General features: G+C 33.1%; 1 protein-coding gene across 3 annotated transcripts in view; it reads left to right on the forward strand.

Annotated features, from left to right (window-relative positions):
• The first annotated feature begins 602 nt into the window (after positions 1-602).
• The window catches only part of LOC138335093 (disintegrin and metalloproteinase domain-containing protein 12-like), a 55,891-nt gene continuing 41,801 nt past the window's right edge, over positions 603-14,692 (forward strand). For all 3 annotated transcript variants that reach the window (XM_069284011.1, XM_069284010.1, XM_069284012.1), the window contains exons 1-2: positions 603-740; positions 12,157-12,281. In XM_069284011.1, the coding sequence (XP_069140112.1) occupies positions 662-740; positions 12,157-12,281 (204 nt within the window). In that variant the 5' untranslated portion in view covers positions 603-661. The remainder of the gene's footprint in view (positions 741-12,156; positions 12,282-14,692) is intronic.

The following is a 14,692-nucleotide window of genomic DNA, read 5'->3' on the forward strand; positions in this document are numbered from 1 at the left end:
TATATTAATGTGATCTCGGATTAGTTCGGTAATGGTCAAAATCCGTCCATATTGCAAGAGTTACAGGACTTTAAATCGTCACAACAGATTTATGGTTTCCGTTCGATAACTTTAGTATTAATTGTCCAATTTCAACCAAATTTGGTATATTACTTTGTACTAATGAGATCTCAGGGTGTTCAATATATTTATTTATTTATTTATTTATTTATTTATTTATTTATTTATTTATTTATTTATTTATTTATTTATTTATTTATTTATTTATTTGTTTAATTTATTTTATTGTTATTTTATTTTATTTTTATTCATTCATTTTCCTACTGTATTTGTTTTATATTATTATTATTTCTATATAAGTGATTGTTTTTTATTAATCTGTTTATATTAATTTGCATGAGCTTACCTTTGTTACCATTAAAAGAAAGTATTTAATTTAAAAAATAATTAGACATGACGCTTCCTTTCTTTTATATTTTATCTTATTCATCTTAATCCAGCCTTTTACTCTACCGTTTCCTCTATTATACTCTTACACTTTACGTATCCGGTGTCTCACTTTGACTTCCGGTATAGCGGGTACGTGTCTGCCTTGGGTTTGTAGCCGACGTGCCATTTTACTTGATTAGGAAGTGAGAGAAAGATGTGAGTCACATAAAGGATGGATAGTCTGTTTACATGGTCGGCGTTTCTTGTTATAGGGATTTTACTTCTATTTTCAACGTTTCATAATGTGAATGGTATGTATATATGTTTATATTTTCATGATTAACACTGCTGAATCGCCCCTCCGCCCTAATAATTTCGTCTGCTCCACCGATGTTTGAAGTTTTGTTTCAGATGCTGCGAACGTCAAAATGGGGGGATGTATTTTTATTGGTGTTAGTGACGTGTTTCTCTTAGATTATCCATTGTTATTATGCTTTGTTTGAATGAGACGATTATTCTAATGGCTTTTACATTCCGCGGATATGGAAAATACGTTTAGCCAGAAATCTTCGAGACGAACATGAGATGAAGCGTCTATTGAAATGATACAGTTGAGATATGATAAAAGATTATGGTGTTCAGCAGGAAACACAATTGTCTAGGTGGTGATTGTGCCAACTAAGTTAAGTTAATAAATTATACAATCCGCTCGGAGATAAATTAGAATTCTTTAGACATTTATAAACTACTTCTGACACATCTGTTAAAGCAATATAATGGGAAAATTTTATTTGACATTTCATGATTATGTCATATATGCAGTTCCACTGTTAAACATCAGATAATACATTACAGTTTCATACTCTGGTATTATGGTATCCCTTTACATTTTCATAATTCAACACATCGCTATTAGAAATCCCTGTTTCAGAACAAATGGTTCCTAAAATGATTGATGTCAACGTTAACCATTCAAAGGTTTGGGTATGATGAAGTCCTACTATTGCTCATGCTGTCTATTATCAGGTCAAACCAGCTGGCGAGCCATCTGTCTAACGACTGTTGGATATGGCTTGGTCAAGATCTCATCAAAGATATTAATGTAATAACAGTATGACTTCAGTCTGACATTATTTATCAGATAAACTACTCATTTGTAGTTTGGCTGAAGCCAAGTATATTATGATGTAAGTATACATACTGAGCAGGTATTTTACTAAGTCAATAAGTCTACTAGTATTTTTTTAAAATAAAATTAATCATTAGATATCTGTTATTTTATATTGTTTATAACATAAAGTCATTGTACACAGTGATTTTTTAGGGGTTGAACAAAAGTCCCTAGAGAATTTTGCTGTATTTTCCATTTTTTATATTATGAATATAATTTATATTTATCCAGAAAAGGATGTTTTATCTGAAATATACATATTTCATGTAAGTTGAAATGAAGTGTTTTCCTGCATTTAAAACGTACACGTCCCTGAAATTAGTGAGTAAGAAAATAACCAGTTGGTAAATATGTTCGTGAATGGGTTGAATGGGACATCGTGTATATAAACAAGTGTGACAATATTCATGGATACGAACATCCTGTATATTCTGACAGCTAGCTTTTGTGGATGTGCAGTCGAGTGTTGTATCTATATGTGTACCAAAGTAAAGCACCAATCAGTGTGATCATCTCTTGGATGGGTGACCACTTTGTATTATGTAACATGCATATGTATACTAGCATTTCACGTTTGTTACAGTATCGTACATTACTCAGCACAGAAGTCGAAAGAAAGATGAAGTTCAGGATTGGATGTTAGGAACTCGAGTTTAACCACAATCAGGGTATTCAACATCCTGCTCAACAGCTAACTTGTATTATGGTCTTTCCTGTTTCACATTCATGAATTGATGAATATAATAATATACTGGTAGACTACCAGACTGATTCAATATACACTGTGAAAAGTAAGTAAGGGTTGACAGGATATGATGGAAGGTTTCAACAGGAATTGTTTTAATTTAAGGATATGCCATGGGCAGGTTTTGGGGTGGAGGAAAGCTGGATTTGGTTAGTCCCTTGTTAATGCCCTAATCATATTTAATAACAGCTAAGATTATTTAAAGATGTGTGATGGTGAATTTCAGTGTGTTTATAACTTTTGGGAGGCTTGGGTATGTCCATGTTTTGTCTTGTAATAGTGGAACTCATGCCCTTTTTATAGTGCTATCTTGCTGAAGCATGCTGGTATAAAAGATACAGAGCAGCACACCCCACCAGGTCACATTATACTGATATTATACAGTGAACCAGTTGTACCCTCTGATTATGTCAAGTGTTAAATCAGGAACAGAAATTAGCTACCACTTTTATAGACTATTGTATGTCTCAACCTGGGGACAGATCCAAAGCCTTCTTTACAGACGAAAGCACTACCAGGCAAAAATAACGGGGTACCATAGTGTCAAGGAAGATGTTAGGAAGAATAAGAAAGTCTTTATGATTTAGCACCCTATTTGAACCTATTTTGGCAGGGTTGAAAAAAACACTGGAGTACCAGAAGAAAAAAACCCAGACCATAATCCACTATTAGTACTTGGCAATTGGTCAAACTCACCACCCAAAGTAATGTATTACATTAAACACTCTGCACCACTGCCCCAATTATGAAGAACACACCAGAAATTAAAAAAACCCACATAAATAAAACCCCACCACACTGTCAGTGTACCTGTAGATTACATGCTGTGTAAGTTATCTTACCATTGCCAGCTCTATGGCTTGAACACTGGGGAGCTCCATCTAGCTAGTTGGGTCGAGCCCCAATCTGGGATCATGGCTTTGCTAATTTATCTCAAAACTTCAATACCAGTCAGAGGTTTTTATCTGGCTTCTATAATGTCCTCTAATTTATCTACAGGAAGGTGTAATGAATTCAATGGCGCTATCATGCTCTTAATTTCTGAGTTAAGATAAATTACTTATGTTTATAAAACCTGTGTACACACAAGTCATAAATTTTGACTTCAGTTTTGGTGACATGCCATATAGATCTGTAAGTTACTTGTTTCTTTATATGTAGTTCAGAAAGATGGAGACATGTGGAATAATTTGGTTGTTCAGTTCAAAAATATAGAAATTATTTACAATATATAAAAAATAAAAAAATAAAATTAAAAAAAAGTGACTTTGTCGTTGGTTATATCATAGTATTCAATAGTTTGTTATATGTATCATCTATTCTATTTGTAAAGAAAAGCAATTAAAGCTTATTCTATAATTTACATCCAAATTGATTTACCAGGGTTGAATTATTCTGTATTTGCATATTACAGAGTGATTTCCCTTGAGGATAGGTTGTCATTGTGATATCATTATTTTGTGAGCGAAACTCACACTGTTTTCTCTTAAGTATATATGACATAATGTGACATAACTTAATTAATAAACGCTTAACTTTAATACCGGTAATTAATATTTAAATTATAATTACATGTCTGCAATTGCATGGCTTCAATATGAACCAATTGAAATAGCAAGTTCAATGTAATTGGAGTAAATCCCAAACCCAAAGTGTTCAAGCATATTGGATTTCATGAAATCATTTATTATATTTAAAACTTGTCATATTCAAGTTGAATGTATTAAAAAGGTATAAAACATGTAGATATGTTGGGTATGGTTTAGGTGCTATCAAATTTTAAGAACATTTATATAATGGTACTAAGTATGAGTCTCTGATAAGAAATCAACATTTATTTACACTGTCTGTATCATTGTACAGCAGTATCAAATGGCAGACGGAGGAATAGAATTACTGATAATCTCAAGGCATAGACAGGGATCAAAGTCAAGCTTCAAATCAAATCAAATTTTAAAATTGAAGTGGTAGAATTTTTTTTTATCTTTTGTTTTCGGTGCATGTGGGGCCTAGCTTTGCACAAAATGGGGCATTCAAGCTTATATAACCCATCTGCAAGAAAAGTATAGATCTGCATTTTGCATATGTAGTTATTACACTAGCTGTACTAGTTAGTGAAAGAGGCTGGAGATAGTACCATACATTCATATACACTTGACATTTAACAGTTGCAGATTTTTTCTGGGGGATTTTTGGGCCAAAAATGGACCCCATTGCCAATAGGAGTTTATTATACCTTCAAATTTCAGTAAAATTCCAAAAAATTACTGGGTATTCCTTTCCAAATTCACCAATTGTATTCCCAAAATGAGGGAAAAAGTTTTTTTCCTAATTCACTAAAATTCAGTCAGAAAAAGTCCTGAGTTGTACTTTGTAACTAGAATGCACTTTAGTTTCCATAGTTATGTATATAGTTTGTTGATGAGGGCAAAGTAAGGATTTATAATAATGGTCTTTATTTTCCTAACTGACATCTATAACTCATGGTTAAGATGTTCACACGTTAATACAAAAAGTAACAAAATATACATTAATATTCAATAAAAGAGCTAATGAATTAAGTGATTTATAATTCCTTGAAATGTATGCATGTATATTGTATATATATATATGGTAGACTGTAAACCAATTTATTTTCAAATATTCAAATTAAATTTTTGAGTGCTTGAACTCAAATTTAAATTTTTTTGTGAATTTTAGATTATGAAAACGTACATATACATGGATGCATGATTGTCAGTTAGAGCCCTTGGTTACGAATTAATGCATTCACGAATATGTTGAAAACAATGATGACTTGAAATTAAGTTATTTACTATAGTACTTTATTCCATAAATGATTCAGATGCATGCTACATGTTTTACTATATAACTAATCCTGTGATATCTTTTGTCCAGACTCTATATAAATAACATTATCTTGTGTAGACAGAAGAGTGTGTCCTGAGGAGGTCAAATGTCAGGTTTATGGACAGGACACAATAAATTTATCACTGACCACTATACTGGACCTGGAGGCAAATTTCAGCGACACATCATGACTAAACTACATGTAAATGGAGAAAAAATAGCATAAGTCCTGATGGGCATGATATTTAATCACTATTTGGCCTTTAGGAACAGCTTAATGCTTTATTAGATTGCATTCGATACATTAATCTTTGAAGTGTCAAAGATTAAAAGTACAAATCAAAAAAAAGTTATTGCATAATAATTTAATAAATTAACTGTTTATATTTCTGATGCACTTGTATCTTTTAAAAGGAAATCAATTTTAGCTTAATTGGAATCTAATGCACTTTAATGAAAATTTTTAAATTCACTGCATAGAATTTAAAATAATTTTAATAATTCAAGACTGCACTAGTGCAACTGTTCTTGGGACTTTTAAAAATATAATTCAAAACTGCGTTACCTAGTTCATCTGTTCTTGGGACTGGATGAATCAATGATTGATATAGTTCAGGCATGCACCATGCTTTTTAATTTGTATTCCAAAACTTGGTTTTAAAACCATTGCATTTTGTACATATATGCCACGTTTTGTATAATCTAATTTCCATCCCACCTAATGATATAAGTTATGTACAAAATTGGCATCATAGGTACATTTATGATCTGTTTCATGCATGCCATGTATATATATACATACTTCATAAAGAGTATAGCAATACACAACAGCTGATCATGATTTGAATCTGTATAAGAGATACATGCTATAGAATGCAATTGAACACATGCTTGAGAAATTGTATACCGGTATGCAATTCCTAATTAAGAGCATGCATGTGCACCTGTTATATATAATTGCTGTAGTAATTGCTAGAATTTATATATGTACATTCTAGCCAATAATTACTGCTATATACCTTAATGAGCTAGTGTACATTTGACAATTAAAGATTATTTTAAACCTTATATGCAATATGCATACGATATAATCATCAAAATTGGAGAAGAATTACCATATTCAACAAAATAAGTGCCCCCATCAATCATTAAAAGCGCCCTTCAACTTTTTGAGGCCTTATGGTAATTGCAGACAGACAATATGAAAAACTAGTGATTTCTTTATTTGATTTCTTTTGCAAATTTATTTATGGCTTGCTCTGTGGAATAATGTAATGTAAGACTAATCCTAATTTAGTTCTTAGTATAAATTATAAAATCCCTCTTAATTTTGCAATTTTTTTAAACACCCTGGGCGCTTATTGGATGGAATACAGTACTAATATTACTATACATAGACATGCATGATGCACAGTGTATATAATAAATGTCACAGACCAACGATATCCTTCTCATGACCAGAAAAAACTACAGTTAGACCAGTTTATAAAGATCAACCAATCAAGATACCAAGATGAATGGTCTTTATATAGCCAGGTAATTTTTACACACAGGTCAAATTTTTGAAATTGACCATTCATCAAGAAGGTAGTCTTACATTAAAACAGCTGCTAAGACAAGTTTGACTGTATTATATTGTGTTTGGAAAAAAGGTGAAAAATTAGTAAATCAGAAAATGAATATACATCATCACAGTGCATGTATTAATTGTGAATGTATAGATCATTTTACGTAAATTACATTCTATAAGCTAAGCTATTTCCAATGATCTACACATTTCATTTATGATACAATGTATTGTATGTTGTGGTTACCTTTGTAGTTTCTAATAGAATTAACACACAATTAGACTCTGATGGAGCAGTTTACTATTCACTGATCATCAGTAATACATATGTATTGGTAAACCAGATATATATCTGTCTTGTTTTAATGACATCTTGGTCAATAGGCTGTACAATATATATATAAAGTACATCACATACAGATTAACACTCTATCTAACCATCATTAGCCAGCTGCTTGTCTTTTGTGTACTATCCATCTTATCTATTTACTAACCTAAGGCTATAAATACAGAGAAAAGAGAAATAATTTTTTCTTGGGTTGGTAATCTTCTTCCCATATATACATATATAGTAGGTTACAACTTTAAATAAAAACTAGCTTTCCCAGAGACCTGGATATAAAATATAGCAATCTTTTTCATATTCATTGCACATATTTTTTTCCCAAAAACGATTGGCCCCACAATGTTAAAACGCAACCATTGTCAGAAATTCTAAATATGGGTTCATCAATGTTTAATATATATATATATCAAAATGTTTAATGAGTAAATCTCTGGATTCTTTGAACAAAGAGCAAAAAGCACCAAATTATAGTAAAATGAAAAGTGTCTACTCTTTTGATTAATTCAGTTGCTTACAAGAAATGTTCGTTATTACCGGTATTAAGTAATTAAAAAAATGAGGAAAAAAGACATTTGATGCCAAAGGTAGCTGATTCTTTGAGAAATTCAGCCAGCTTCAAAATCTATATATATGTGAATTATACTAAGCACAATTATATTAGCTGTGTAAATTGGATGAATCTTGTGGCACAGTGCTCTTCAGCTAGGAGTGATCTTCCTATTCAGATAAAAATTCTGATGGCTTTCTCGCCATAAACATAAAACCATTGTAGTTTCAAGCATATCGGATGTTTGCATAAATTAAATCAGAAAATTTTGACATTAAGTAAACAGCGTTATAATTTACTATAACAAACAAGGATTGGTTGTATTATAAAATCTGTCCCCTGAATGTTATCTAACTGATTTTTCACACAGCCAGTATATATTGGAGGAAGTTGGTGACTCACAGACGTACTGTGACCACAAATTTTGGGTGAGGTAGTATCATAGAGGGTTGTTAGTAATAAGGACACCGTACATCACATGTCCAACATTTATTTGGCCTCTTTGATCTGACCACAAATATCCAGGTTAGATGGTCAGTGTCCACTGATGAGTGACGACTGAGGGAGTAAAATACATGTAGTACAAGTATATGTATAGTGATATCACTAACAGTACTTCTAATATGATACACAGTAACCTACAGGTGGTGGATATCAAAGTCATGTATAAAAAAGACCAAAATAAAAATACACACTTCTGGCTTTGCACATTATAGAGTTATCTGCTCTTGTGGGAAAGTGACTTTTTTAGGTGCATTTGGGGCAAAATAGATTAATACTCCTCAAACATCTTTGGAGAATTTTGTCTGTTTTTTCCTAATTCTATGGAAATATTTCCTCAAATAATCATTTACATTATTACCTTGGCCTGGTATAGACATTTCCATGAAGAAAAAAGGTATGGTAGTAAATTCGAAATTCTTATAATTAAGGTATTGCAGCTGGCTCCTAAAAATATTAATTATGGAAATCTTGATAGGGAAAGGGTAGGATGGGGGGGAAGCACAGGAGTTGAGTGGTTTATAGACACATAATTACCACTACCCCCTTATGATCACACGGCCCCTAGCCATGGGCTGTGAGTTAGAAACCAACGTGGGACAGTTGCCAGGCACTGACCATAGGTCTGTGGTTTTCTCCGAGAAAAAACTAGTAGAACTTCCATAATAGATGCGGATTTAAAATGTGTTTTTTAACTGTCCTCCGTAAAGATAAGCATGTAGAATCTCTGGATACAATAACCAGTACAAATTTTGAGCCAGTAACTCCATGTTATATATGTAGCATAAATATTGCCATCGTCTGAAAAATTCTTTCCAGAATTCTTTGAATGTGGTCCCGACTAGTGAATCATTGATGGAAATTCCTGGCCTGGCTCATATTCTTTCTCTATTGTAATGTATCAATAACAGACATTGACTATTTATTTTACAAATGAGCACCACACACAAATAGATTCTCATCTTGTAAGTAATTGCTATTCAGGACAGAAGCTGTACTCAAATATTACAGAAAGTCAGATGGAAGTGAGCTCGAGGTTCATTATCTTTTCAAGTACGGGTTAATAACTCATGGTTTAATACTTCTTTGCTGATTGACCTAGAGACATTTACTGCACATACATGATGCAATAAATATAGAGTCTTTTAATGATAAAAAATACTTCCATCGTTTTGCATTTCATTGAAGAGAATTCATCTCAAATAAGATTTTGTTATAAACATATCAGCATATGTCCAAGGCTTTCCTTATAAATATATGCTTTTATATACCAGAGACATAATGATTTGTCACTCTGGCAAAAAATATCTAAACTTGTGAAAATATGATATGCATTTAAACTGAGAAATTGTTTCTGTATTTCATAGAAAAAATAACATGTCAAGTGTATGCAACTATATCCTATGCAAAATATTACGTAAAATTAATGTTCTACATCGCTTATGAAAAATAAAAGAGTATTGACAAATTCCACTGCATTTTGAACAATTTAAATGTGATCATTTGCATTCCTAATTATACAGCTATATACCGGTACCTATATCCGATTCCGATTCCCTATAGGTTTTTTAAAAGACACAAGTATTTACCTGTGGGCCTCTTTTAATAAAGAATGTTGCTTTTCACACAAGACTGTGTCTCTAAAAGAGGTAAATCGGCCTCTGTAAGACTGATTTCAACATATGTAGTTCTATACATATAGGGTACTTTATCAATTGATGGTAAAAGATGGTTATATATATATAGTTACAACCAATTTGTTATAGAGGTGATTGAGCTTTTCTTCACATTCTACAAACTGTCTTTGAAGTTTTGAACCAATTTATTTCCTATGTAAACGATGTCTGTAAACTTAAACAGAACTTTCGATAATGCACTCTGAAAACTGCTTACATAGCATGAAACTTTGTATTATCAAAATATTATGTATATATCAGCTGTTCAAAGTGACTGTGACAACTACTTGATGTTTATTTACACCATATGCATATTGTCCATGAAGTTTTAACTTGCACCAGGAAATAACGTCGGGATACATGATGACTATGGCAATGACGATCATGTTTATGTATTTACATCAAGGATATAGGTAGATTAAAGGGTGAGTGCCTCTTGATAATTCACAGCATCAGCCTTGAGTCACGTACATGTCATTTATATGAAAAGGTTATTTTTTGAGTAATAGGGGTCATTTTGGTGTCAGAAGTGTTATATGGTGAGAAATTAAAAAGCAAAAGTGTTTTTAATTTGGAACTTACATGTGATTATAATCAGCATGCATACTACCAATACCGGTAATTTGTAGCTCATTAATCCATAAAAAGAAAAAGTATGGATCACTTTTGTGTTTATAATTATTTAATGATACTAAGGGAACTGAACTTGAGGGTAATTAAATAATTGGTGATCCGCTGGCATGGTAGCTCAATTAGTAGAGCATCAGCTGGCAAGTCTCTGGAGGTCCTGAGTTGGAACCTAACAAGTCTTTGAAGATCCATGGTTCAAGTCTGGCTTGAGTCTTTGAAGGTCCCAAGTTTGAGTCTTGCAAGTCTCTGGAGGTCCTGGGTTTGAGCCTGACAAGTCTTTGAAGGTCATTGGTTCAAGTCTGGTTTGAGTCTTTGAAGGTCCCAGGTTTGAGTCTTGCAAGTCTCTGGATGTCCTGGGTTTGAGTCTGACAAGTCTTTCAAGAACTGGGGTTCAAGAATGGCAAGTCTTTGATGTCCTGGGTTCAAGTATGGCATGGTTTTGGGTGTCCAGGGGCGGAGCCTGACAAGCATTTTGGAGGTCCGGGGTTGGAGCCAGGCAAGACTTTGAAGGTCCTGGGTTAAAGCCTCTGTCTGCCTGCTACATACATTTCTTATCTCTCCTGTTACACTACATGGGAAAGCCATCCTCATCAACACTGTCAACCATGCATGCCTTGGTATGCAATCATTATAAAACCCTTTCAATGGAATTAATTCAGAGATTATATCATCAAATGCCACTCTCTGTTGTTTGCTTTTGGCCTATCGCTACAGACAGGAACTTTGACGGCGCGTGCCTGCTGCCTGCTAGGAGCCATTACAGACATTCATATGTAGTCTTGTTTTTGTGATCGCATTTGACATCAAAACGTCGTTTATGATCCACATTTTTTACATGTAAATCAATATGTTTACATTTTGTAAAGCCTGTCACAGTGAAATGCTCTATCAAGTTAACAAATAAAGGGGTGGGTGGGTATAGTGTTGTAAAACCATCGTTAATTGGTACTGACCTGTCATCACTAGACATAAAATGTTTGATGTACATCTTCTAACAATGTTCATGTACTATTGTTTAAACAAAATGTATACCTGTACATTTATCTATCTGTTGATGCAATCTTCACAAAAATATAAAATTAGAAAATATTTCCACCATTTCACCACCCCTTTAGGCAGAATGAGAACGATCTTAATGGAAGTGTTTTAGTACCATGAAAAAATGACACCACGATGTGTGGACCATTGAGAAATTGTACTGTATACAAATAAAAATGTATCTCCAGGTGTTGCAGTGTTGTTGTTATTTATCATTATGTTGTTAACAACAGACATGACATGAATACATACACAAAATTGACACAGTGCAGTGTACTCGGATGTCACCAAGACCAGCCGATGTGGCCGATGTAGTCAGGTTCACAAATTATATTGGTTTTAAATTTTAATAACAATGTACTGTAAATTAAGAAGGAAAATTCCATACAATTATTCCAGAATACTCTGGGATCAGGATAAGATAATCAATCATAAAGACTGCAGGTTTAGTATGCTGTTTTTTCTTGATTTAATATTGTTTTCGTTGTTGAATATAAATACTGACTGACATGCATGCTGATTACTCAGATCATCTACCCAACCCAGTTCCATTATTACATACATGTATAGATATGTAAAAGTATTCAACACAATATTGTTTTTTATATATATGTATATGGTTTCCTATCGTACATTATTTGTATTCTTTTCCACAGGTGCATATAAAAATTATGCCACACGGTCAGAGACGCATAAACAGACAATTGTTCAAGAGGAGTTTGAGGTGACATCAGCAACATTTTATCATGGCCGTCAAAAAAGGGACACAACTCTTCACAAGGTTTGTTAAAATTATTACAAATGTAATTTTATGCTAAATAGATATACTTACAAATATTTTTTTAGATAGACAAATAAAGAAAAAAAGGCAAAAATATGCTTTGGTAAATAATTCAAATTTGATTCTTTCCAAATTTTTATTAGTATTACGTATACCACACAGCAGAGATTTCTTAATTTCATTCCACATTTTATATGTACAATGACTCTGCCTTAGTGACCACCATGACTCTGCCTTAGTGACCACCATGACTCTGCCTTAGTGACCACCATGACTCTGCCTTAGTGACCACCATGACTCTGACTTAGTGACCACCTCCGACTGTAAAAAGATTGATTAGACCACTTTTTACGGTTCCAAATGGTCAATTTCAACAAAATGTGCCCTTTGAATAAAGATCACTTTGACCATTTTTTTCTTTGCCCCTTGTACATGTGACTTTATTTTACAGACAGGTTTGACTTTAGACCTTACTGACCTCCAAGTTGATGCCTAAAAGTTTTTCTACAGAACCCCTACTCTAGCTATGTAATAATCATTAATCAACCAAGTCTGCCCTGCCAAACTTAAGTTACTGACTGGAATACACCAAGATTACCTATATTGAAGACCCCAAGTCCTAAAATTAAGCCAGATAAAGCTTCCACGAAGGAAATGTTTTAGGTTTTAGAAGGCTTGGTAATCAATGTATTAGTTTCAACTAATGGATAGTGTTAGGCGCAGTCCTTTTTGTGTTACAAGACAAAGGTTTCAAACTATATCCTGAAATTGCATGTACATTACATGTCACTTTGTGTATATGTTACGGAGCATTTACTGAAGCTACATGTATATGTATTAGTGCGATTTGTGGAGGATCAGTTATGTTACTCATTGATATGTATCCTGATTGCTGATGGAAGAAGCCGCTGGCTCTATACCGTATTTGACCCAATAAGCCCCATTTCCCTATAAGTGCCCTACCACCTGTTTGAGGCCTCAATTTCAATTTCTTGGACATAAATAAAGGCCAAAACTACACAAAACTATATAGGTTTGCAATCATTTTGTCTTACTAAACAACTTTTTTTTTTTTTTCTTCAATTTTTTTAAACGCCCTGGGCGCTTATTAGGTCAAATATGGTAAGTTAGCCTGCTGCTCCAGAAACATTTGATTTTTTACCGTAGATCAATATAAATGATGACAATTATCATCTGTTTGGGATATCAAGGTGTCTATATAGGCTATAGACAGCGATAATATTGGACACATATGCTGTTTAGCTTTCAGGATCTCCGGTTCATTGTGGATATAATCAATACAGGAAATAACTACATACGGCAAATATTACACTGCTAGGTGTCAACATATATTTATTATTTAGAAATTATTGAAATTGACAAGATTAAAGTGCCAGGTTCTTGATCTAATGGTGTGTGGAACATGGATCAATTTTCAATTTGACATGCATGTACATATATACTGTACTCTGAAGAATTTTTATTGGCTTCATTTCAATACATTTCTCTTTAAACCTTCCAAACGTTATTTTCATCAGACCCAGATTGATTTACACGTTGGAAAATAAAAGTACAGTCACCCAAAAGTACAGTCACCCGAGGTGCGAAGAAGAAAATTGTCTTTACATCTAAGTAGTCTTTATATAAATACACGGGGCAGATTATGATAAAATTAACCATTGGTACCCTGACAATGTCTTATTAAGCAGGGAATCAAAATTAACCATTGGTACCCTGATAAGGTCTTATTAAGCAGGGAATCAAAATTAACCATTGGTACCCTGATAATGTCTTATTAAGTAGGGAATCAAAATTAACCATTGGTACCCTGATAATGTCTTATTAAGCAGGGAATCAAAATTAACCATTGGTACCCTGATAATGTCTTATTAAGTAGGGAATCAAAATTAACCATTGGTACCCTGATAATATCTTATTAAGCAGGGAATCAAAATTAACCATTGGTACCCTGATAATGTCTTATTAAGCAGGGAATCAAAATTAACCATTGGTACCCTGATAATGTCTTATTAAGCAGGGCAAAGGAATCAAAATTAACCATTGGTACCCTGATAATGTCTTATTAAGCAGGGAATCAAAATTAACCATTGGTACCCTGATAATGTCTTATTAAGCAGGGAATCAAAATTAACCATTGGTACCCTGATAATGTCTTATTAAGCAGGGAATCAAAATTAACCATTGGTACCCTGATAATGTCTTATTAAGCAGCTGGGAATCAAAATTAACCATTGGTACCCTGATAATGTCTTATTAAGCAGGGAATCAAAATTAACCATTGGCACCCTGATAATGTCTTATTAAGCAGGGAATCAAAATTAACCATTGGTACCCTGATAATGTCTTATTAAGCAGGGAATCAAAATTAACCATTGGTACCCTGATAATGT

Source organism: Argopecten irradians, chromosome 11 (genome assembly GCF_041381155.1).
Source record: "Argopecten irradians isolate NY chromosome 11, Ai_NY, whole genome shotgun sequence".
NCBI lineage: Eukaryota > Metazoa > Mollusca > Bivalvia > Pectinida > Pectinidae > Argopecten > Argopecten irradians.